The 25,497-nt window shown below is 31.1% G+C and overlaps 1 protein-coding gene and 1 non-coding gene across 2 annotated transcripts in view; one reads left to right on the top strand and one right to left on the bottom strand.

The window, feature by feature from the left end:
• The window catches only part of LOC129980616 (protein neuralized-like), a 167,427-nt gene extending 142,698 nt beyond the window's left edge, over window positions 1-24,729 (top strand). Inside the window, exon 4 of the mRNA XM_056090997.1 lies at window positions 24,551-24,729. Within this exon, the coding sequence (XP_055946972.1) occupies window positions 24,551-24,729 (179 nt within the window). The remainder of the gene's footprint in view (window positions 1-24,550) is intronic.
• Trnak-uuu (transfer RNA lysine (anticodon UUU)) lies at window positions 5,139-5,211 on the bottom strand. The gene has a single exon. It is a non-coding gene; the product is annotated as a tRNA-Lys (tRNA).
• Window positions 24,730-25,497: the final 768 nt, after the last annotated feature.

The following is a 25,497-nucleotide window of genomic DNA, read 5'->3' as shown; positions in this document are numbered from 1 at the left end:
CCAATATTTTTAATATAATTTTTTTTATTTAATTTAATTATCAAATAAGCTAATTGATTTGACAGCGGTCATCTCGTCCCAGAGCGATAGGCATTTCACCTGGTCAAATGTACTCTACTTTTGTCACAATGCAATTTCACTTTGCGATGAAATCCAACATAGATGTGATTTTTAGATTTCAACTGGGACTGGAAAAGAATTAATTTTCGTTTTTATTCAGAATCGTAGTATTTTAAATTCAATTGCGGTAACCCAAAATATTTTGTTTCTTAGTTATATTATTATAAATCTGTGATATTGTTTCCCTGTGCTTTAGTCTCACAGTAAGGAAGAGAGATTTACTGATGTTTTTATTGGTTGACAAGCTAATTACCCTGGACCTTGGCGATACTTTGCCAATGCATTTTGTGACAAAAATGGAGGTCTAAGAAAATACAAGAATTATGGCGTTATCTTTATTAAGGGCTGAAAGAACTTCTGAAGAACCTTCTCGAAAATTAGATACCTTCTTAATACTATTTACTCTACACTTGCACAATAAACAGCGATCATTCTGATTGGTTAACTAAGCACTAAAAATATCAAAAAAAAAAAAAAAAAATCGGCGAAATCGATTCAGTTGTTGATATGGTATAAGTGCCAAGGTTTTATTTTTCAGTAATTTGAAAATATATTAGCGTGTGACCATTGATGGGGTTTTTAAACATCATTAATATACAAATGAAAAAAAATTAACAGAATCGGTACAAAAGTGGGATCTAGAGGTTCTTTAGCATAGATTGAAGTAGGGGTATTTTTCGTGAAAATAAAAAGCGATGATGGAAGGAGATAGTTGATGAGTTTATACAGGTATCATGGGCTTTTATATGAAATAAAATTTGGTTACGTGGCAAATTTTATTTCATATAAAAGCTTGTATAATGATAGGGTTTAAGAACTCAGTTGAGAATCGTTGTTCGAATCTCTGTTGCGTTCTCGAAATTGAAGAACGTTGTAGGGGAGGAGAGCATGCGACAATTGATGAGATACCTAGTGGCCATGAACCTTTCATATAAAGAAAAATTAGTAAAATCAGACAAATGGTTAGAAATGCAGACTTAATTTTATATTTTCTTAATTATTTTAAATACATTGATTTTTTTTTATTTCCATTGATCACCATCAACGAATTAACCAATTAAGAACTGGATTAACCGATTAAGAACTAGATTAATAAAGATAAATTTCAAAAATAATTCTATGGTATTTGCAGTTTTGCACTAGTTAAACAACTCTGTAACTAGCTCTTTTTGTCATCTTAAACTTTCCAGAAAGTAAACAAAACGTTGAGAAGTAACAACAGAAAGTAAGAATGCTCATTTTCTGAATTTTCTTCTGCATTATGAATTTTAATCGAGAATGATAATATCAAACTCTTCAGAATTCATCTCTCGTCTCTATCTTGATTTTAATCTGTTTCGGATATGATTTGTGATGTTAAACTAATACATATATTCAGAACATGAACAACAAAAACGGAGACTGAATTCTACCAAAAGTAATAAAGACAGAAACATTTGTCAGATAAGAATCATAAATTTCATACGCTTTTGTATGGTTTGTATACTTAAAGCAGAGATAGAACATCCTACGAGTCAGCCCAGGTTTTTGTTCATGTTTCAATTTTATGAATATCTAACTACTGATGACATTGTCATTGCTATGAGCCGATACGGCTGATCAAAAGGTTAAACAATAAACGATTTCTGAGTGTTGTTCATCCATACGCACTATTATAGAATTTTTTTTCTATAATAGTCTATAATCTTTACTAATAATAAAGATGAATGCGTGTGTATGCTTGTGTTGGCACTCTGCAAACTAAGTCAACAGACTTGAAGGTACCAATTCGATACATACATACATGAATAAATATACACATATTGGTGGGAGAAAATATGCGCTTCGGTGCGATATTTTTTTTTTTTTTTTTTTTGAAATTTTAACTAGTTTAAAAATAAGCATAATTTTGACGTATTTTCCCAAAATTACATTCGAAATTATTATGGCATACAATAAATTTTACATCAACTTAAAGTTCAAAAAAAAAAAAAAACTTCTTTTTACTAATACCACTTTTCTTGACGTATATATTTTCATTTTTAATCAGTTTTTAAAAATATTTTGAGAATATTTTACAACAATATGTTTTAATGTTGAAATAAAACTCAAAGCGTTTTCATTGCTGCTTCTAATATTTCACCGTGACTTCCTTCCTTCCCCCAATTGTTGATAATCTAGCTATGAAGATTCGTCTTTTTTTTTTTTTCATGTTGAGTGTGTTTTAGTATAAAGCCTGTTTAAGATTTTTTTTTTTTTTAATTTTCTTGTATTTATAGTTTAAGTTTCACTACACAATCAAGCAGTGGTTAAATAATTTTTAAAGTGTGCTCATTTTTTTAAATGCTATTGTTCTTTTCTATTATATAAACATAGATTTAAAGATATAGATAAAAAAAATTCGGGAAATTTATAACAGAATAAATAAAGTTATATAATATTTCCAAGATATATGTGTGCCCAAATTTGAATTTAAGAATAGTTTGTTAAAAAAAGCCATTAAAATCATGTTGCACAAAATATTCGACTGAAATTTTTGGCTGCCATCTTTGAACCTGTTGTTCATCAAAGGCGGCTAGTAATTTAACAATAAATGCACTATAGTAATGAAGACATCGATGAATTCCAAAATGCATACTCGTACTAAAATATTATTCGAATGCATTATCTATATTTATGCATCATCAAGTATTTATGACTCTGTCTCATGCTATTAACTGTAATTTTGAACATAATTATTAACGCCACTTAAAATTTCTGGGAATCCAATAACAATTCATTAGCATAATTGTTGCTTTATGTAATATAATTGTTTTTCATGTCTGAAAGTGTTTGCTTAGTATACGCTCATGCGCATTGAATTAAAAATGGTAAAAATGGAAGTGTCTGATACTTGTCTGCAACCATCATCATACTTTGGTTTTTCAACCAAAGTATGATGATGGTTGCAGACAAGTATGCAGACATGAGACAGAGTCATCAAGTATTTATGACTCTGTCTCATGCTATTAACTGTAATTTTGAACATAATTATTAACGCCACTTAAAATTTCTGGGAATCCAATAACAATTCATTAGCATAATTGTTGCTTTATGTAATATAATTGTTTTTTCATGTCTGAAAGTGTTTGCTTAGTATACGCTCATGCGCATTGAATTAAAAATGGTAAAAATGGAAGTGTCTGATACTTGTCTGCAACCATCATCATACTTTGGTTTTTCAACCAAAGTATGATGATGGTTGCAGACAAGTATGCAGACATGAGACAGAGTCATCAAGTATTTATGACTCTGTCTCATGCTATTAACTGTAATTTTGAACATAATTATTAACGCCACTTAAAATTTCTGGGAATCCAATAACAATTCATTAGCATAATTGTTGCTTTATGTAATATAATTGTTTTTTCATGTCTGAAAGTGTTTGCTTAGTATACGCTCATGCGCATTGAATTAAAAATGGTAAAAATGGAAGTGTCTGATACTTGTCTGCAACCATCATCATACTTTGGTTTTTCAACCAAAGTATGATGATGGTTGCAGACAAGTATGCAGACATGAGAAAGAGTCATCAAGTATTTATGACTCTGTCTCATGCTATTAACTGTAATTTTGAACATAATTATTAACGCCACTTAAAATTTCTGGGAATCCAATAACAATTCATTAGCATAATTGTTGCTTTATGTAATATAATTGTTTTTTCATGTCTGAAAGTGTTTGCTTAGTATACGCTCATGCGCATTGAATTAAAAATGGTAAAAATGGAAGTTTCTGATACTTGTCTGCAACCATCATCATACTTTGGTTTTTCAACCAAAGTATGATGATGGTTGCAGACAAGTATGCAGACATGAGACAGAGTCATCAAGTATTTATGACTCTGTCTCATGCTATTAACTGTAATTTTGAACATAATTATTAACGCCACTTAAAATTTCTGGGAATCCAATAACAATTCATTAGCATAATTGTTGCTTTATGTAATATAATTGTTTTTTCATGTCTGAAAGTGTTTGCTTAGTATACGCTCATGCGCATTGAATTAAAAATGGTAAAAATGGAAGTGTCTGATACTTGTCTGCAACCATCATCATACTTTGGTTTTTCAACCAAATTGCTAGCAGAAAAGTATATCAGAATTAAATTTTAGTTCAATGAAAATAAGAATTTTAAAAGGCAAATTTTTACTCAATGCATTAAAAAAAAAATTTAGATTTTTCTTTTCATCAAAAATAAGAAAGTCAAGGCAGAAGTATAAAAACGGGAAACGCCGATGTAAATTATAATTTTAAGCACATTTTTAGCATATTTTTTTATTTTTAATAAGTGTTTTGGAATTTTTTTCATTTCTTTTTCTTTTCTTTCTTTCTTTGTTTTTTTATATTCATTGTAGTGTAATTTCCTTACAGTTTTTATGATTTTGTTTTGATGTCCTTATTTTCTATTTAACGTTTATATATATATGCCCTTTAACTATTAATTAAAATAATTCAAAATATTATATCTTTCGTTATTATCGATTTGTCGCCGTTAATATCATACTCAAACCCACACATATATATTTTGCTTCTTAATTATATCCGTAAAAAGCTTTAAAAAAAACTTTTTTATTATTATTATTCGTTTTTTAGTTTTTAATAAATTTTATAATTCATTATTATAAATTTTATGATTTATGTAATTATTAATGTAATTATTTTTTATAAAATCCAGTACCAAATGGCGACATGAAAATTTAATTAAAATTGATAAAAATACTTAAATTCTGAAAACATTAAAATATTTTAGTGCAAGCACATAACTATGCAAAATTTCAGAGCTTTAAGAACAAGAAGTGAAAAAGGTATCGGTTATAAAATTACATGATTTTATCCATTAATTTTAGGTTTTTACTTTATATTTTTTGAATCTGAGAGAAATGGTAAAAATAATTGCCACACGTTCTACCCTCCCATTTTGGCATAAAATCCATAACATGACTATTTTTTTTATTTTTAATGCTTTCTAGTTGTATACTTTGAATAACAAAAACAAACCGCCCGAACAGGGACTCGAACCCTGGACCGTTAGGTTAAAAGCCTAACGCTCTACCGACTGAGCTATCCGGGCTCGAGAAAGGTTGCTTTTTCTAAATTGAAGAGCAAGTGAAATTTTTTGGTAGCGCCCTCTGTTGATCATGATATGCTGTCGTGTTCGTTTAAATTCATTGAGAGTAAAGCATACTATATTTTGTTTTTATATTTAGAATTAAAAGTAGACACATTATTAATGTTGATTTTTTTTTCTTGAAATTTTGTAAACATATATTATATAAAAATTACTCAAGTGGAATATATTTTGTGGAATTTCAAAATTTTAATTCTATTTTGGAAACATGAGCTGATTTTTTTACTTCCGTCACACTTACATTTAAAGTTAAAATGACAATTACTTATAAATACTGCCAGATTAGTAACAAAAATTTTTAAGCTAAGAATTTATTACAGATATAAAATAATCACCAGGATATAACATTCCCTAATAATACAGGCATTTAGGTTACTTAAATTACAGATAAGGACACATAAAAAGCAAAAGAAAGAAAATGTGAACGAATATTTCAATAGAAAGCCTTATTAATTTTCTGGTTTAAAAAAAAACTTAAATGGTGGAACGTGATAAAATTAAAGCATTTAAACGTTATAAAAAATATTTTGCTTATAAAACTTAGACTAAATGAATACTGGAAAATAATTCAAACTTTCAAATCTCATGATTAGCATCATCTTGAAAGGAAAAGGAAATTACCTTGCTATTGCTATATAGAATAATTGTGGTGGAGTTTTTTTGAATTTTTAATTGGCAGAAAAGTATTCATTAAATCTTACGTAGAATATTAATCGGTATAAGTGACACAGTAAACGTTCAAAAACGTCTAGAGAAATGCAAGAAATAAACAAATTTCTGACGGTTTATTTTAGTCATTAATTTATATGCTATAAATTAATGACAAAAGATTAATGATGTACTTGCAATAATCTTAAAAGTATAATTTTAATTTAAAGAAAAAAACATAAGTAACATAAGTGTAACAAGAATAAACTTAAATGCAAAAATAAACATAAAAATAAAGATAAGAAGAGCTTTAAATTCGTTTTACATTCGAATCACTTCAGAATTTTACATACCTTAATCAGACTCAAAATAATATTGTATGAACATAACTTGACCGAAAAAAAAAATCTGAAACGTCTTTCTTTTTTTAGTTCTATTAACCAAAATTATTTTGTAGCAAAAGATTCTAACTTCTTTGATTCTAAACATTTTTCATTTTCCAACGTAATTAACATTTCCACGTTGTAACAGCATTCATTGAGCGGAATTTACTACCTGTACATAATATGAATACAAAAATAGAATCGATTACCTAAAAATAAAAATGTACTTTAAATTATGTCTACTTTCTTATATGAAAAAAGATTTGTATTCTAATGATTTTTTTAGCAAGAGAAGGAAAGGAAATTTTTAAATAATGAGTAACAAGCAAGATATTTCGAGAATATTAAAGCAGAATGATTAAAGAATTATCCGTAGAAATCAATTTATGAAAAAGGAAAAGAAAAAATGAAAGAGAAAGATTGAAGGCATTGGTAAAGTGACGTCTTCTGATTTTTAAAAAGGCAAGAAAAGATTAAGTATTAAGCTCTGCAAAATCAGAAACGGCTTTTTTACACTGTTTGTGTGCTGGACGTGCAACGAATTCGAAATTTAGAAAATTAGTTGGTGCGTTCTTTCTATTTCACTTCAGACTTCGCATGATAATAGTGGGTTTTTACCACCTAATTGCAGTTACAAAATGTGATTAGAAATAGTTTTTTTTTTTTACTTTAATTGCATAATGATATCTAGTTAATGGCAACAGGAAAACTGAAAAACAAAAAGAATAAATGAATTTTTGAAATAATTGCTGGAGGTGCTATAGTTCTGAATCCTGCAAAAAAAATTACCATTGATAACAAGCCAGAATTAAATCATTGTTTGTATTTGAGTAGTTCATATTTGAGTGTTTCAGTATTGTAATTAATCATAATTGATGATTTTAAAATGTAAATGCTCAAAAATTTCCGAATCCCTACTTGAAAATATTTGTATTATCTTCTCATAGGCAAAGAACTGTTATAACATTTGTCTATTGCTTAAACTTAAAAAAATCCCGCAAAATATGAATTATTTTCTATTGCAATAATTCCCAATAAATCTAAAACATCAGTCACCTTCAAAGCAATCGTATTCAGAGGAACAAAACCAGCAACTATCAGTCTAACTAATTAAACCATTATCTCTTCCAACACGGTTTTCATTGGCTAAACCAGCTCGAAGCGGTTCGATCCCTTAGCGACCAACATCCAAACTCAAAACTGTCAGTTCAAAGCCAACTTGTTGCCTAATTAACCTGGAAACCTTGATCTACTGGAGGTTTGTTCACCCGTATTTGAATAAACACGTTGTTTTTTTCCCATTTCATTTCTCTTCTTCCTCCTTTTCTCCAATCCATCCACGTCTTCCGCCTGTATTTCTTGGCCTTGGTCTATCCATTTAAACCTGTTAACGCCGCAGTGTATTTGGGAAGATAAGTATCTTAATCGCTGTGTTCCACAGAAGAATGCCGCCTGTTTTGGAAGTATTGGGCACAGAAAGGACATCGGGAAGACAATCAGGGAAAAGATTCCATTCATTTGTGGTTGGAGTGAAGGCTCGTTCGGAATATAATTGTCTGTTTCTTGTTTGTTTGTGTCGGTAGGAGACTTTTCGAAATGTGTTACTCCGTTCTGGTGTTTCTATTTTAAAATTGGAAATGAGTGGGTTGTTTTTGGTGAGAAAGAGTTCATTTATGAATAATAGATTACAAGTTGGATATTCTGGGGGGTTATTTATTTGGCACAAAAAAATATCGCCATGTGAAATATGAAAAATTAAAAGTTTGCATGACTTAATTTGCAGATTTCTTGTTATTAAACGCACATTCCTTTGAATGCTTTTTTTTTATTATTATTATTACTAATAAAATGTGACGACAAAAATAACTATCAACATATATAGAAATTAGCGAGTTGTTTTTGACGAGAAAGAGACTATTCATTTATTAATAACTGATTAAAAATTAGATATTTTAGTGGGTTATTCATTTGGCACAATAGAATCTCGGCGGTCCAAGGACAGAATTTGAAAATTTGCATGTTTTAATTTGTGGGTTTCTTGATAGCCAGCACACATTCCAAGGAATCAATTGTTTTTTTTTTTTTCATTACTATTGAAATATGATGATAAAAAATAACTTATGTTATATATAGCAGAAATTAGTGAATTGCTTTTAACGAGAAAGAGACAGTTTATTTATGAACAACTGATTATGAGTTGAATATTCTAGTGGATTATTTATTTGGCAGAATAGAATTTTACCAAGTACGAAAATGTGAAAGTTTGCATGTTTTAATTTGGGAATTTCTTGTTAACCAGCACATATTCCTTAGAATAAAATGCTTTTTTTCATTGCTATTGAAAGATGACGACAAAAACAACTAATGGTATGTATAGAAATCAGTTGTTTTTAACAAGAAAGAGCAAGTTCATTTTCGAATAACTGATTTATAAGTTTTATATTCTGTGGGCTGCCGGCGTCCTGGCATAGGGGTAGCGCATCTTCCCCGTGATCTGGGCGTCCCGGGTTCGAATCCCGGTTTGGGCATGGTTGTTCATCTTTATTCTATCTGTGAGGTGTATGAATGTGTCCCCCTGTAAAAAGGGGTTGTGCAAGCGAATGGGTGTATGTCATCTTCATATGAGCTAGAAGTCAGAATTCTGCCCTCGGGTGCTCAGGGGTCTTAACCCTCAGAAGCTACTGCACCCCCTTTCCGTGGTAGTGCGGACACGACATCATCATCATATTCTGTGGACTATTTATATGGCACAATAGAATCTCGTTGTATCAAACATGAACGTTTGAAAGTTTGCATGTTTTAATTTGTGGATTTCTTGTTGCCAGCACACATCCCACGGAATAAATTGCTTTTTTTTTTTTTAAACACTATTGAAAAATTATGACAAAAACAACTAATGACATTGATAGAAATCAGTGAATTGGTTTTGATGATAAAGAGAGAATGTATTTATGAATAACTAATTACAAGTTGGATATTCTAGTGGGTTATTTATTCTGTACAGTTGAATTTCGTAGAGTCAAAGATGAAGATTTGAAAGTTTGCATATTGTAATTAGAGGATCTCTTGTTAGATAATATACATTCCATGGAATCAAATGTTTTTTTTCCAATACTATTGAAAAATTATGACAAAAACAACTAATGGCATTGATAGAAATCAGTGAATTGGTTTTGATGATAAAGAGAGAATGTATTTATGAATAACTAATTACAAGTTGGATATTCTAGTGGGTTATTTATTCTGTACAGTTGAATTTCGTAGAGTCAAAGATGAAGATTTGAAAGTTTGCATATTGTAATTAGAGGATCTCTTGTTAGATAATATACATTCCATGGAATCAAATGTTTTTTTTCCAATACTATTGAAAAATTATGACAAAAACAACTAATGGCATTGATAGAAATCAGTGAATTGGTTTTGATGATAAAGAGAGAATGTATTTATGAATAACTAATTACAAGTTGGATATTCTAGTGGGTTATTTATTCTGTACAGTTGAATTTCGTAGAGTCAAAGATGAAGATTTGAAAGTTTGCATATTGTAATTAGAGGATCTCTTGTTAGATAATATACATTCCATGGAATCAAATGTTTTTTTTCCAATACTATTGAAAAATTATGACAAAAACAACTAATGGCATTGATAGAAATCAGTGAATTGGTTTTGATGATAAAGAGAGAATGTATTTATGAATAACTAATTACAAGTTGGATATTCTAGTGGGTTATTTATTCTGTACAGTTGAATTTCGTAGAGTCAAAGATGAAGATTTGAAAGTTTGCATATTGTAATTAGAGGATCTCTTGTTAGATAATATACATTCCATGGAATCAAATGTTTTTTTTCCAATACTATTGAAAAATTATGACAAAAACAACTAATGGCATTGATAGAAATCAGTGAATTGGTTTTGACGATAAAGAGAGAATGTATTTATGAATAACTAATTACAAGTTGGATATTCTAGTGGGTTATTTATTCTGTACAGTTGAATTTCGTAGAGTCAAAGATGAAGATTTGAAAGTTTGCATATTGTAATTAGAGGATCTCTTGTTAGATAATATACATTCCATGGAATCAAATGTTTTTTTTCCAATACTATTGAAAAATTATGACAAAAACAACTAATGGCATTGATAGAAATCAGTGAATTGGTTTTGATGATAAAGAGAGAATGTATTTATGAATAACTAATTACAAGTTGGATATTCTAGTGGGTTATTTATTCTGTACAGTTGAATTTCGTAGAGTCAAAGATGAAGATTTGAAAGTTTGCATATTGTAATTAGAGGATCTCTTGTTAGATAATATACATTCCATGGAATCAAATGTTTTTTTTCCCAATACTATTGAAAGATGATAACAAAAACAATCAATGGCATACATAGATTTGTTGGGTTTATTGGCATAAGAGTCAAGATGTGGTTAGGTTTTATCCAATCAATTAAGAAATTTTATGACACTAATTAAATACTTGGTATTACTTGCTCAAAATTCATACGCAGTAACGCTACGCTAAACACTAAGGGAGAGCTAATTAGGTTGTTGGTTTATTGGGTTATTTGCTCAAGAAACAGGCATGGCTATATTGAGTTAAACCAATGATAAAACTATGACAAAGAAGCAAAAACAAATAAATTCTTAAATAAAATATCTTCAAAAGCAATTCTTATTTAAAGTTTTAGTTAAACAAATAAAAGCAAAATAAAACTTCATTTTAAATATTTTGAACATTTTTTAAAGTAAAAGTTCAACGAAATAATATTAAAGGGTAATATTATTCGATTTTGTTATTTCTTTAAAAATCCTATTCTGTATATGATCTTTCCATGTCAGTTTAAGTTTCTATCAGTTTATATGCCATTTTTAATTGTCAAAAAGTTTGATGAAAATTCGAGAAAATAAATATATAAATATATATAGCTTTGCAGTCAAAAATAAAACAATAACTTATTCTCACAAATATATAATCTTACAAAGCTACCATTATTTTTCGCCTATGCTTTTATGGAACTTTGTTATTTCCACATATAGTTTAAAATAATCGGATGTCTCTTAATAATGTCACGTATTCTCACTCTCTCTCTTTGATAGATTTTAAAAAAGCCCACCTCTAACGTCCTACACCTTTGAGCAAATCATCTAATACAAAACGGAACCTAAAAAAAAAGAAAGCCCCGAAAGGAATTTTTTAAAAATTCATGATTTGTCTGTCAGTTGTTTTAGTTGTGCTGAAACGTAAACTAATTTTGCATACAAATGTGCCAAAACAGGATTTCACAAAATTTTTAACTTTTTAAAATTCATGTTTTCTTAGCCTTAATCTGCTGAACTCATAAATTTTCAGCATATCCACGTAATGCTGCATGTCAAAAACCACGCTAAGCAATATAGACGACATCTTGATATGATAGCTGGAACCACTTGTGACATATGGCGCTACATGATAACATCAAACTATTTGAGAGCAAAGACAGCTTACCTAAATAAAAATTTTGTAACAATAAAATATTTTGACAGATTTGGCATACGACATTTTGACATAACAATGACTATTTGCGGTAGTGATTTTAATGCTATGGTAATGTTAACTTATTTATTAGCATTAAATGTACAGACATGGAATGTATAATTATTTGTATAATAACCAGTAAAATGACTTTAGATCAAGTTTATCTGCTATTTCGTTAAAAAAAATAATCTACTAATTACTAGAAACAATTAAAATAAATAATTTTATTAGTTGTCAAATACAAACCTACTTTCTCTTACACCAAGTATATAAAGAGAAAGTATTGTGATCGTCAAAATATTCGAACTTAAGATTTTGACAACTTCCTATTATAGACCTCTCCTTGCCCAAAAAGCACATTTTTGGATTTATGTCCTTGATATTATCTGTCTATGAACTCTATAACTCAAAGATGCTTTAAGCTAGAAGCTTATGATCAGATACAAATACAACTTGAAGCTTATGATCAGATACAAATCTGTGGAATTCTATCTTATTTTGAACGAAAACCATGCAGAGGAAGTCCGGCTGTCTGAGTGCAAGTGAACACAATAACAATATAACGTAATGAGTTAAATGGATAAAATTTCTTATACAATTTTAGCATCTAAAGTGCAGATTTGTATCGAATTTCGAACTAAATTTGTAAATAAATTTACTGTCTGTCTATAAATCCCATGCATGTAAACGCATATAACAAAAACCTCAATAACTTAGATAAATTAAATTTGGCACACAATCTTTTTTACTAAAATTGTGGCTTTATGTTAGCAAGCAACTTGCTTTTTTCCTATGTATTATTACGAAATTTCCCGGATTCGTTTGGATAGTGGAAGTTAAATGATGTTGGAGAACGCTCAATCAGCAGGCGGCAGTAGAAAATAAAACAACGACGTTTATTTACACGAAGACACACAGGACAGCACAAGGACGACAACTATATACAGCACAGAAGACGATTATCTTCAGCCGAGACGTGCAGCATACAACAAGACTCTACTGCAGACAGTAGCGCATAGCTTATTTCAGCACTAGCTTGACTCCATCACTGCTCTGCTTATCTCTGGAAGGCCAGTTCTTCACCTTCGATCCCGACTACTCTCGACTCTGTCACTTCCGACTACTCCTGGTTCACGACTACCTGGCAGCTGCAGACTGCTGCTTTTATAGGTCTCAGGAGGCGGGGCTAGAAGCCTCTCAACCAATCGGGAACGTTCGAGGCGTATCTCGGTTCCTACTGGCCGGATCGGGAAAATTCTCGATGTTTCGGGTATAATCTATTTTGGCGCCAAAGTCGCCAAGTTTGTCGCCAAGCTCTGGGACCTCCTATGGAACCAACTATGCTGGGAAGCCGCATCACAGATTGGTAACAATATTAAATGATAGAGCTTGAAATTGAAGGCAATTTATTGAGATTTTAACCTACCATTTATTCTTATTTAGATTCAGTACTCAACATTCTTTGCTATAATGCTTCGAACTGATGAAATTAATGAATATGCATCTGTATAATGTTTTGAGCATTTATATCTTTACCAAATCAATTTACTCTCCATCAAATGATTAATTGGTAAATAAAAATAAGCTAATTGTACGTACTATTCAAATGATAGTTAAAGTCTTCTCAATTTTCTTATGTATTTATTACAATAAATCACATACATACATTAAATGAAAGCACAAAATTATATAACTTTCAGAATACTGAAAAAAAAATCGGAAAAACTGGTAAAAATTGTGAATATTTGTAAAATTGTAAGTTAGCTAAACAATAACTCTTATTTGTCTATTTAATAATCCTATTGCTTCAAGCTTCGATTCGATTATTTCCAAAATTTTCTGATGGATTAAAAAAAAATGATGACACATTTTATTTTTCCCCATTTAATACAGTCTAGAATACAGAAAAAATAGCGGACAGACTTTCTCGATAATGGAATCAATTTACGCTAACGTAACATACTTTGAAAGCAAATCGCAAATTTAATTTTGAAAATCATTCCTCATTTCAAAGAAGGAAAAAGGATGTGACGTCACAACAGGATGTAATAAACGTGCTTTTAGATGGCATATCACGATAGGTTGTCATATGACTTTAAGGTTGTCGCCATATGAATTCACTGCATTTCTCATAAAATTTTTACTTTTAAAAAATTCATCGTGTCTAGCAAAAACGAGCTCAAAGAGTATGAAAAAAATTGGAACAACAGATAAGTCTTGGATAGCGCTTAATCATTGATCCCATTGTATTTGCATTGATATGAGTCACAATGATCAGATAACTTATAAATATTTATATTTTCATTCATTGAATTAAGGATATTCTTTTTTCTAGATCCTTCTGATTTCATTTGTACATTGGAAGAAATCGTGGATAAAATGAAAGCAAGGGAGAAAGATAACAAGTTAAAAAGATAATTTTTTTTTTTTTTTTTCAAAACGTTGGAATTTCAGAACATATTTTGCAGTCGTATTTACTCAATTTATTTCAAGTTCACCCCTGGTACATATCTGTTTATATCTGTTGACATTTAGTTACTCATAGTATGAAGTATTCGTTAAAATCCTAAAATGAGAGTATCGACTTGAATTCTTATTATAATTCAAAATAAGAAGGTCCAGTTATGTATGTCGACATTTTCTGCTATTTTAATGAATGATTTTATTGAAAGTCAGGTAGCGGATGGAAATTCTGACAGTAAATTAATAAAATCTCTCAGACAACGATTGTTCCAAAAATAAAAAAAGAATTATCGATATTAGTTTTATGCATATTTATTTCTAGACTGCATATAGAATTGTGAGCTTTACTCTCACTTACCTGTAATAAAATTCACAGGATTTGAAATTCATCCCTTCATACATCCTTAGGCAAAAAAAAAAATGTCTAAATATGAATCCACTTACATTATGCATCCGAATACACTTACTACATTTGCCTAGGTATACGAATACGCTTACAACTGTTGGCTATGCATATGAATACACCAACTACGTTTAACTATGCATACGAATACACTTACTACATTTGACTATGCACGTTAATACACTTACTACATTTGACTATGCACGTTAATACACTTACTACATTTGCTTAGGTATACGAATACGCTTACAACTCTTGGCTATGCATATGAATGCACAAACTACATTTGACTATGCATACGAATACACTTACCACATTTGACTGTGCATGTTAATACACTTACTACATTTGACTATGCATACGAATACACTTACCACATTTGACTGTGCATGTTAATACACTTACTACATTTGACTATGCATACGAATACACTTACTACATTTGACTATGCACGTTAATACACTTACTACATTTGACTATGCACGTTAATACACTTACTACATTTGCCTAGGTATACGAATATGCCTAGGAATACGAATATGCAACTGTTGGCTATGCATATGAATACACCAACTACGTTTGACTATGCATACGAATACACTTACTACATTTGACTATGCACGTTAATACACTTACTACGTTTGACTATGCATACGAATACACTTACTACATTTGACTATGCACGTTAATACACTTACTACATTTGCTTAGGTATACGAATACGCTTACAACTCTTGGCTATGCATATGAATGCACAAACTACATTTGACTATGCATACGAATACACTTACCACATTTGACTGTGCATGTTAATACACTTACTACATTTGACTATGCATACGAATACACTTACCACATTTGACTGTGCATGTTAATACACTTACTACATTTGACTATGCATACGAATACACTTACCACATTTGACTGTGCATGTTAATACACTTACTACATTTGACTATGCACGTTAATACACTTACTACATTTGACTATGCACGTTAATACACTTACTACATTTGCTTAGGTATACGAATACGCTTACAACTCTTGGCTATGCATATGAATGCACAAACTACATTTGACTATGCATACTAATACACTTACCACATTTGACTATGCATGTTAATACACTTACTACATTTGACTATGCATGTTAATACAATTACTACGCTTGCCTAGGTATACGAATACAACTGTTGGCTGTGCATATGAATGCACAAACTACATTTGACTATGCATGTTAATACAATTACTACGCTTGCCTAGGTATACGAATACAACTGTTGGCTGTGCATATGAATGCACAAACTACATTTGACTATGCATATGAATGCACTTACATATTCGGATTTACAGCCAAACATAACATAACATAACATAACCAAATACAAATTTGAATTAATTAAAAAAATGGGGAGGAAAAAACCCAACAATATTCATTAACTTGCATTTAACATTCGTTAAAATAATAATAAATTTATAATTAAAGTTACAGTTAAGAACAAGCATATGAAGCACTGTAAACAAGAATTTATTGCGAAAAATTATATTCCCTGCATATATAACAGTTTCGTTTGACGTATAAACATTTCACTGTAACTGCGTCGGATCATATAATAGTAAAATCGCTTTTGCGGTTACGCGGCCGAAAAGTAACCAAATTTGGAATTAAATTAAAATTATTAAATTTATTTTTCCACGGCAAGGCATGATCTGTACACGGGAATCAAAATCAGTACACGTCTGTTCGCATCAGAGCACATGAACGACGGAAGTATCAGAAATTTTTTCCTTAGTTTTTTTACTAAGAAATTTTTGTAGGGATTTCTTTAACATATATCGATTTACCAAAGGGAATTTAGATAATTATAAAAAATGCCGTAGGTGTTACGAATTTTTATCCGTTCACTCGAAGTATGGGTAGTCCAAACTCAGCCCTTTCTTTAGAGTGTAAATCAGAAATAATTAAATAAAAGTGTGGGATTTGGATCATGAAATAAAAGAACAGTTTAGAATAAAATAACATGGGCTAATTTAAAAGAAAAAACAGGAAATTAATTAAGAGATATCGTTACGCGTATGTGTGTGTGTGTGTGTGTGTAAAAACACACATTTGTGAACTAGAGGCACGGCAGAAGAGAGAGAGAGAAGACACTTTGAATTTTTAACTTCATATATATTCCATCCCGAGAGACATAATTTATGTACAAGAAGTGCAGACAAAACTGGCATCTGTTCACAAGGAAAACAAGAGCAGAAGAAGGGAAAAAAGGGCAGAAATATTTATCCTGATGTTTATATACTATGAGATTCTGATAGGGATTTCTTTACACTTGTCGAATCTAGGCATTTTTTAAAAAGAATTCGCTTAGCTTGACAATTTTTATCCCTTCACTCGGAGTGTATGAACCACTGATTTAAGCATTTTTACAAAGCTTCTGTAGCATTAATTAAAAAAAAAAGAAGGTGGAATTGGATCAGGAAATAAGAGAACATTTTAAAATTAAGTTAATATGAATTAAATTAAGATAAAAATTAGAAAATTAATTAGGATTTAATTTAGATTTAGGGATATCATTGCATATATATTTCTCATATTTTATTAATTTTTAAATTTTTTTTACGTATTTCCGTCTTTTTCATTAAAGTACTGATGTGTACCCAACTGACCTCTTTTTTAGTGCTAGGGGATTTTATTATGATTGTGACAGTAAAATAAATGTATTCAGAGGCTAAGACCTTTGTTTTGAATGCATAGATTGCAATATTTTTGCTTCATGAAACTGATTTATAAATAGAAACGTAAACCGCTACAAATATTTTTTGACCAGTTTGTTTTGCAGCAACATACTTCCACAACACTTCAAATCCGCCAACAAAGTCGTGTGATTGAGTCCACCAATACCGAAAACACACATTTTCCACGACACTCGTTCTGGGAAAAATGTCTCAAGAAAGAAGAAAGCTAATTATTCCATTTGGAAGAACAAAGAACTCAACAAAAAGGGCGCCCACACGTAACAGAACATAAGAAAGAAAAAGAAAAAACGAATTTACAACAGAAAAGTAGATGAGAAGAGCATGAAAGGGAAGAAAAAAATAAAAATGGAATAAATGCAGAAGAATCATTCGACTACAATGGAAAGAACAATCGCGTGGTCGCGCGCTCACATTCGAAAAGGCGCGTTTTCTATTGTTAGAACGTGCTGGCTGCGTCACATCCTCTGAATATCGTTTGATAAACCAAGAGGGAGAAAAAAAAAAGGAGGCTCTTCTGTTGTTATTATTGATGTTTCTTTTCTTTTCTTTTTTTTTTTTCTTTCTATCTGTCCGCTGCTGAAACAAATGGAAACTGCCTTGAACTTGCGCAGATGACATCATGTCTCTCTGTTCTTTTTCAACATCCTCATTCGGACTTCTTAAGCCCTTAGTTGGACTGATAGGCTGATGCAAAGCGGTGAATAAATTGCAGTGCTTACTGAAGTTAAGATCAAAGTTATCGAGGTCCATAATCTTTGAAGAGTAATGTTCCAAGTCTTAAAAGCTTAAGAATAACTAAGAGGGTGTCTTTTAACTTGACAATTTTTATAGCCTGACATCTACTAATTGCAAACTGCATTATAAGACATGCATGACAAAAAAAAAAAAATCGTTTAAAACACTCTATAGAGCAAACCGATGGCCTAGAATTATCGAATCTGATACAAAGTTACTTTTTGAATAGTTGCAAAAAATAATTATACGCCAAAGTCGCTGGATTGCACTCTGCTCAGAATTTTTTAAAAATTTCGATTACAGTTCCAATTAAAAATTGATCAAAATTCCAACGTGTTTTCTTAATAAATTCGACGGGCCGCGGCGGCCTGTTGGTAAAGTCTTGGCTTTAGAACCGGTGGGTTTCAGATTCGAGACCCGATTCCATCGAAGAACCGTCTTGCAAGCCAGTCTTGTGCACGTTAAATCCGTCGGGGCCAAACGTCCTCCCGCTGGTGAGATGTGGAAGATTGGAGAGGGGGTGCCTTCTCAGGTGTCGTTCTCCTCATCTGTTGCCAGTTGAACTCCCCACAAGATTGGATTATAGGCTATCTCATACACATGGGATTATTAGAAGGTAATTATAATAAATTAAAACTAGAGCGGCCGGTCTCCCAACAATTTTCTCTCATTCTCTCTAATAAAGGCACTATTCCCGCATAAAATAATTACACTTGTACCTTAATTAGGCTGTGAGTGACTTCCATGGCATTGTTGAATAGTAGTTATGGAAATAGATCTTTGGTGCAAATTTGGCATTTTATTAAATCTAAAATGTGATCTTTGGCGATTAACCCCTAGCATTAGGTTAAAAATCAAATATGTATTCTGAACGCTTTTTTTCGCCCGATTGAAATTAAAAGTTGGCATAGTTAGTTTGGCAAAATTACAGATGTCTTCACAAATTTACATATTAAATTTAATTTATTTAAGTTATTATATTTTTAAATTATTACGCTTACATACATGTGAAAATGAGACCGATAGAATGTTGATTCATTTAGTTCAAAATTTGATATGGGTCTAGATATTTTAGATACTAAACCTGTGTAAATTTAAATTTTTTTCTGTCTAGCTAATTTATCTATTGTAAAGCTATTCTGTTAACCCTTTCTAGGGCCGTGGGAAGTATGCTTCCCACCAAATTTATCAATCTTCGTATGAATTTATGTAGGTTGGCATAAGTTCTAACAAATGTTTTTAGAAAGACAGAAACTTAGATGCTTTAGTTCTTTATTTTACACAAAATGACGTGTCTTGATTTGTTACTTAATTATTAATTAATCAAATTAATTAATGAATCAAATTAAATTTCTCTAATAAGCTAAATCAGCGGTTCTTAACCTATGGGTCGCGACCCAAAATTGGGTCGCGAAGCATATTTCTTGGGTCGCGCTGAGTCGAACCAAAAAAGTTAGTAATACACCAAATTTCAGACATTTTAGAAATGACGACTTGAATAAATATCAACAATCGAAAATGAATGTATTCAAGCACAAGGTTCTCATTAAAACTGTATGACTTGCATTTTAAATTTAAAAGACTTAACATATGTATTGATTTTTCTTTTTTTTTTTCTTTTTTTTTAGGAATAAGTTAAAATGTCAATTATTTTCAAAAAGTTATAAATATATTTTAATTTGGTCAATAAAAATTATTAAAAACACTTGATTATTAATTAAATTTTCCTTGGGTCGAAAAATACTTTTGTTTATCTTTATTATTAAAAAAATAAATAAAAAATTTGTAAGTTAAAAAAAATAATCGTCGTAGGATTGAAGATTTTTTTTATATATATTTCTCAAATTTGGGTCGCGGCTTAAAAAGGTTAAGAACCACTGAGCTAAATGAATCCCTTTTCTTAGCCTAAAGCCTAAAATTTCAAGCCTAAAAATATTTTAACATAATATGGCTAGAAAAAAATGGCCCTTTAAAGGGTTAACTTGTACTCGAACAACCATCCAGATAGATTTCTTCTAAATGAATTTCGTTCAAAATTTGATAGATATGTGTAGATCTGATGTTAAATCAATTTCTCAGTCTTCTTGAGTCACTGTGTTCCCAGACAGACAGATATAAATCCAAAAATGAGCTAAACTTTTTGGACAAAGTGAGGTCTGAAACGTGGAGATTCGTCGAAAACTCAAATTCCAATTTTTTGACGAATGTAATATTTTCTCTTTGTATACTTCGTGAACGAGAAAACAATGAAAAAGATGGGAATGCTATATGCTTGTTTCAATCAAGAATACAGACATATTTGATGGTCAACAATCTTTAACTGCTTGTGACAGGATGACAATGTATTATTGGGATGATTTAATGTTATTTCTAGCACAATATATTCTAGACAATATACACAGTATTCTTCTTCTAAGTGGGTTTCATGATGATTGCTTGATGACATACACAGTTAATAAAACTTTACTATTAATGTAAAATACATCTCTTTACCTGGAGACCATAACAGGCCTAACAATTTTCCGATACAAAGTGTGCCCTCTATTGGAGGAATTTAAAAGAATTAGTTTTTCACTGGTCGGGTGTTATTGCTTTAACTGACTTTCCTCTTCAAGTCCAAAGCAGTTGGCCAAGAAAAAATAGAAGTTTAAAGGAGTTGGTTCGAAAGGTTAAAGGTGATGACAAGTTCTCCCCCTCACATCCGGTCTGAAGTCAACAGATAGACTCTTATATTTTTCGCGACAATCGAAATACAGGCTCTGTTTGCTTACTATTCCATTTTTAAAACCATCCATCTTTTTCTGGACGCCCTGCGGAATAACCATGCCATGGCAATTAGTGCTAACTTTAGATCATTAGTGTAAGCTTTCGAAATGGGTTACCCGCATCCTATGAGGCAGATCGATCATGTTGGTTTCAAAAACGCTGGCCTTTTAAACATGTAAACTATAACAGTCAATACCAAAAGAATTTTGGTGCTAATGCTGAAAGATTAATTTGGAATTCAATGCACTTAAATAAGAGATTCTGTTTGTTTTTTGTTTTTTTTTTTTTTTTTGTTTTCACTTCCTCGTATAGGAAATATAGAGAAATTATTGTAATTATCAAAAAATTCGAACTCGAGATTTTGACGAATCTCCAAGCTTCGGACCTCCTTGAATTCAAAAAACATAGTTTTATTCTCAAGTCTGTCTGAGAACAGATAACTCAAAAACAATTTTCGGTAGGTGGCTGAAATTTGGTCTAAGGACTCACGACAAATTTATAGAATTCTATGAAATTTTGAGCGAAATCCATCCACAGAAAGAATGTCTGATTGTTCCATTACGTATGAACTCGGTAGCTCCGAAACACAATGAACAAAGTAGATAAATTTTGGTACACAAATTTAACACCTAAGATATTGACACTTATCATATTTTATATTTGTTTTTTTATCATATTTTTATTTACTTCCTGGTATCCATAGCATAGAGGAAGTATTGAAATTGTCAAAAAGTTCGGACTCGAGTTTTTAATGAATCCCCGCGTCTCAGACCTCTTTGAGATAGAAAAACATGTTTCCGGCATTGTGTCTCCTTGTCTGTTTGTCCGTGAGCATAACTCAAAAACGTTTTGAATAAGATAGATGACATTTGGTGTATAAAGAACAAATTTGTAGATTTCTATAAAATTGTGAACAAAATCCATTCGCAGAGAGTTTGTTTGGCTCTAAGAGGGAAAGAGCTTAGCTCATAAAATTTGATATATAGTGTACTGACTAGCGCCCTCTATGAACGAACTCTAGAAAGATCAGAATGAAAGACATGATGGAGTGATGTGATGGTAAACGGTGTCTGTGATGTGTTTCAAGGAATATGGCCTCTTGTTAACAAATTTAAATGCTGAAACCACTTTATATCTTTATATATGTGTATGTGATGTGCGCAAGTAATTGCCTATTAAAAAAATATTGCAGTAAAAGGTTGTTGACCATTATTGCTCTTAAGAGACGTCACAATAGGTTTAGCATCTAAACCGGCAAATTTTGAACCAAATCTGTCAAAGGGTTGACATCTATTTGTCTGTACTTTGCGCATACATGAAAATGCAATAACTCATTCACGGAATGACTTAAATAATGAAATTCGGTATGTTATCTTGTGACCACAATAGTAGTTTAGTTCCAAGTTTTGGAATCTTTCGGTCGGCAAAAAGGCGTTCAAAATACATATTCCCATGATAGATACATTAGAAATGTTAGATCTGTATTTCATAACTTTTGTTTGCTAATACCATGCAAGACATTTTGCGCTGGTACTCAATGTCCAAACTGTTTATGAGAAAGGACGGATAAGATTTTAATTGGAGAGCATGCGAGAAAGTTTCGACGAAAACATCCGCTATGACTGTTTTTTTTTTAAATTTTTTTTTACTTTCTGATGGATTATAAAAGGAAGTCCAGAGTGGAGAACAAAATGAATTTATTACCAATAATTCCATATAAACATGGTTACTTTTCGACATAATTGATGTGAATTTCAGACATCTTTCATATCGCCAAACCAAGTTTCCGATTCCTTTTTCAAAGAATATTAATTGTATAGATGAATTATTATTAAAGAAATATGAATTGCATAGCAGCATCGAGATGTAATAAAATATTTCTTTGAGGGATTAAATTCTGAAGCACATTTCAGCTGTGCACGCGAGGCTCTCTCACGATTACCGGATACGATTCAAATAACCTTGGTTTTCACAGAACAGACTCCAGGTAATTTGTGAAGCAACATGTCTGTCTTGCTAATACGGCCTCGTCATTTCTAACAGCCAGTTCTGGCTTTATTAAATAAAATATAAAAAAATAGCTCTCCCTTGCATGCTTAGCAGTACTTTATAGAATGTCACGCAAAAGGGCCCTATACGGAAAACGATCCCTACTCATAGCTTCCTGTACAACAAGTGATCATGTGTTTAGACTGTCAAGTTTATTCCCTGAGATTTTTTAGCATGTGGTTTTTGATTTTAATTCACTTATTTAAGGAAAAGATATTACTTTTTAAAGATATTTATCTTTTTTTTGTAGTAATATTTTGTACTGTAATTGTAATTATGTGTGAACTTTACGAAATATTATCTCTTTAAAACATTGAAAAGCTAAATTTACAAGATTGTTTTTCAGATTCATCTAGTACCTTTCTTTGAATTGCTGCAGTTAATTTAAATTTAACTCAACGTAAGGTTTTCGTCAAGGTTTGAAATATAGAATAATAAGTATTGAGACATCCCTATTCACAGTATCATAGAAAGGGGAGGGGAGAAAGAATAATCGTAGGAGCACCAAATCTTGTTGTCGAGCATTTTAGAGAGAAAGAAACGAAAGACAAAAAAAAAAATCAATCTCCTCGTAAACCTTATTAGAGAACTTTATTTCGTATGCAATACAATAAAATTTGATTTTTTCCGTGCTGATTAGGGCCTTAATCATTAAGGCTAATCACAAATTCGGATAATTTTTAAATTTAATATAATGTGGAAAACTAAAGAAAAGTCGCCCAGCATTAAACATTGGTCCGGTTTTGTCAATTTTTATTTCATATCACGACCACTAAATATCTCGCCAGTAGTTGCTTGTCCTTCATTATTATCCCGTTTTTGAGAGAAATCTTTAAAAAAATCTCTTCAGCATATAACTCCAAAATACAATAAAATAGATTGATAAAATGCTGTAAGACCACTCTCGCCTGTGGCCGTCAGTCGGGAGCTTCTCACAAGCTGTTGGTAAATTCACAGACATCAAAGAATCCCGGATAACCAAAAATGAGGGAAAAGAAGGCAAGATGCGCTGGATTCAAGGCGCCCGGACCATGGAAAAGAGGCTTAAGATATCGACTCTTTAAATCGATCAAAGAGTTGACCATCAGTCGGTCTGTATTTTCGTATGCATGAAAACGCAAAAACTCATAAACGGAATGACTTAAATCAAAGAAATTCGATATGTTATCTTGTGACTACAATGGTAGTTCAATATCAAATTTAGGTTTCATTCACTCGGCAAAAAGGAATTCAAAATACATATTCGCTGGATTCATTTAAAGTATAAGATTCAAGACACAGATCTATGTTCCATACGTTATTGTTCGCTGGCATTAAACAAAACATTTCAAGTGATATCCAAGGCCCATAATTTTATGAGAGAGGATGGATAAGATCTCAATTGGAAAATATGCGAAAATATTTCGGGAAGACCATTTCCTTTGTGGTTTTTTTTTTTTTTTTTTTTTAATTTTCTAACTGATTATAAAAAAAAGTCAAAAGTAGACAACAAAATGAATTTATTAACCAAAAACTACGTATAAACACGGTTACTTTTCGATGTAATTGTCGTGACGTTTCAGGTATTTTTCATATTGCAAGAGCAGGTTCACAATTCCCTCTTCAAAGAGTGGATGTATATCCTTGTAAAGATATCCTTGTAAGAGAGTATATCCTTGTGGATGGCGCAGCTTGCCCTAAATTGGACCTTGTGCCAATAAACCTCACCATACCATACCATACCCTTTTCAAAGAATATTAATTGTATAGATGAATTATTACTAAAGAAATATGAATATAATAGTATAGCTGAGTCGAGATGTAATAAAATATTTGTTTGAGAGATGGATTAAACTCTGAAGAACATTTCTGCCGTGCACGCGAGGCTTTCTCTCACGGTTACCGGATACGATTCAAATCACCTTGATTTTCACAGAACAGACTCCAGATAATTTGTGAAGCAACATGTCTGTCTTGCTAATACGGCCTTCTCAGTTCAAATAGCCAGTTCTGGCTTTATTAAATAAAAATATAAGAAATAGCTTTCCCTTGCATGCTTAGCAATGCTTTACAGAATGTCACGCAAAAGGGCCCTATACGGAAAACGATCCCTACTCATAGCTTCCTGTACAACAAGTGATCATGTGTTTAGACTGTCAAGTTTATTCCCAGAGTTTATTCCCTGAGATTTTTTAGCATGTGGTTTTTGATTTTAATTCACTAATTTAAGGAAAAATATTGGTTTTTGAGAATATTTATCCCCTTTTTTTAGTAATTTTTGTAGTGTCATTGTATTTTTGTGTGAATCTTTCGAAAAATAATCTCTTAAAAAATTCAATCTCTGGATTTACAAGGTTCTTTTTTATTGCAATTGCAATAGCTGGGCACCTTCTGCAAATTTTATTCAAAATTAATTTCATTGTTTTGTATGCGCAATTAAGTGCTGGAAATTTTCTGTGTTCATTGTGGAATATACTTTAAAGTAATGTTTTTATTTGATTTGATGAGACGTAATTTATCAAAGTTATTA

The sequence above is a fragment of the Argiope bruennichi genome, chromosome 8 (assembly GCF_947563725.1).
Source record: "Argiope bruennichi chromosome 8, qqArgBrue1.1, whole genome shotgun sequence".
Classification (NCBI taxonomy): Eukaryota; Metazoa; Arthropoda; class Arachnida; order Araneae; family Araneidae; genus Argiope; species Argiope bruennichi.
The sequence above is the reverse complement of the archived record's forward strand: the minus strand, read 5'-3'. Positions and strand labels throughout refer to the sequence as shown.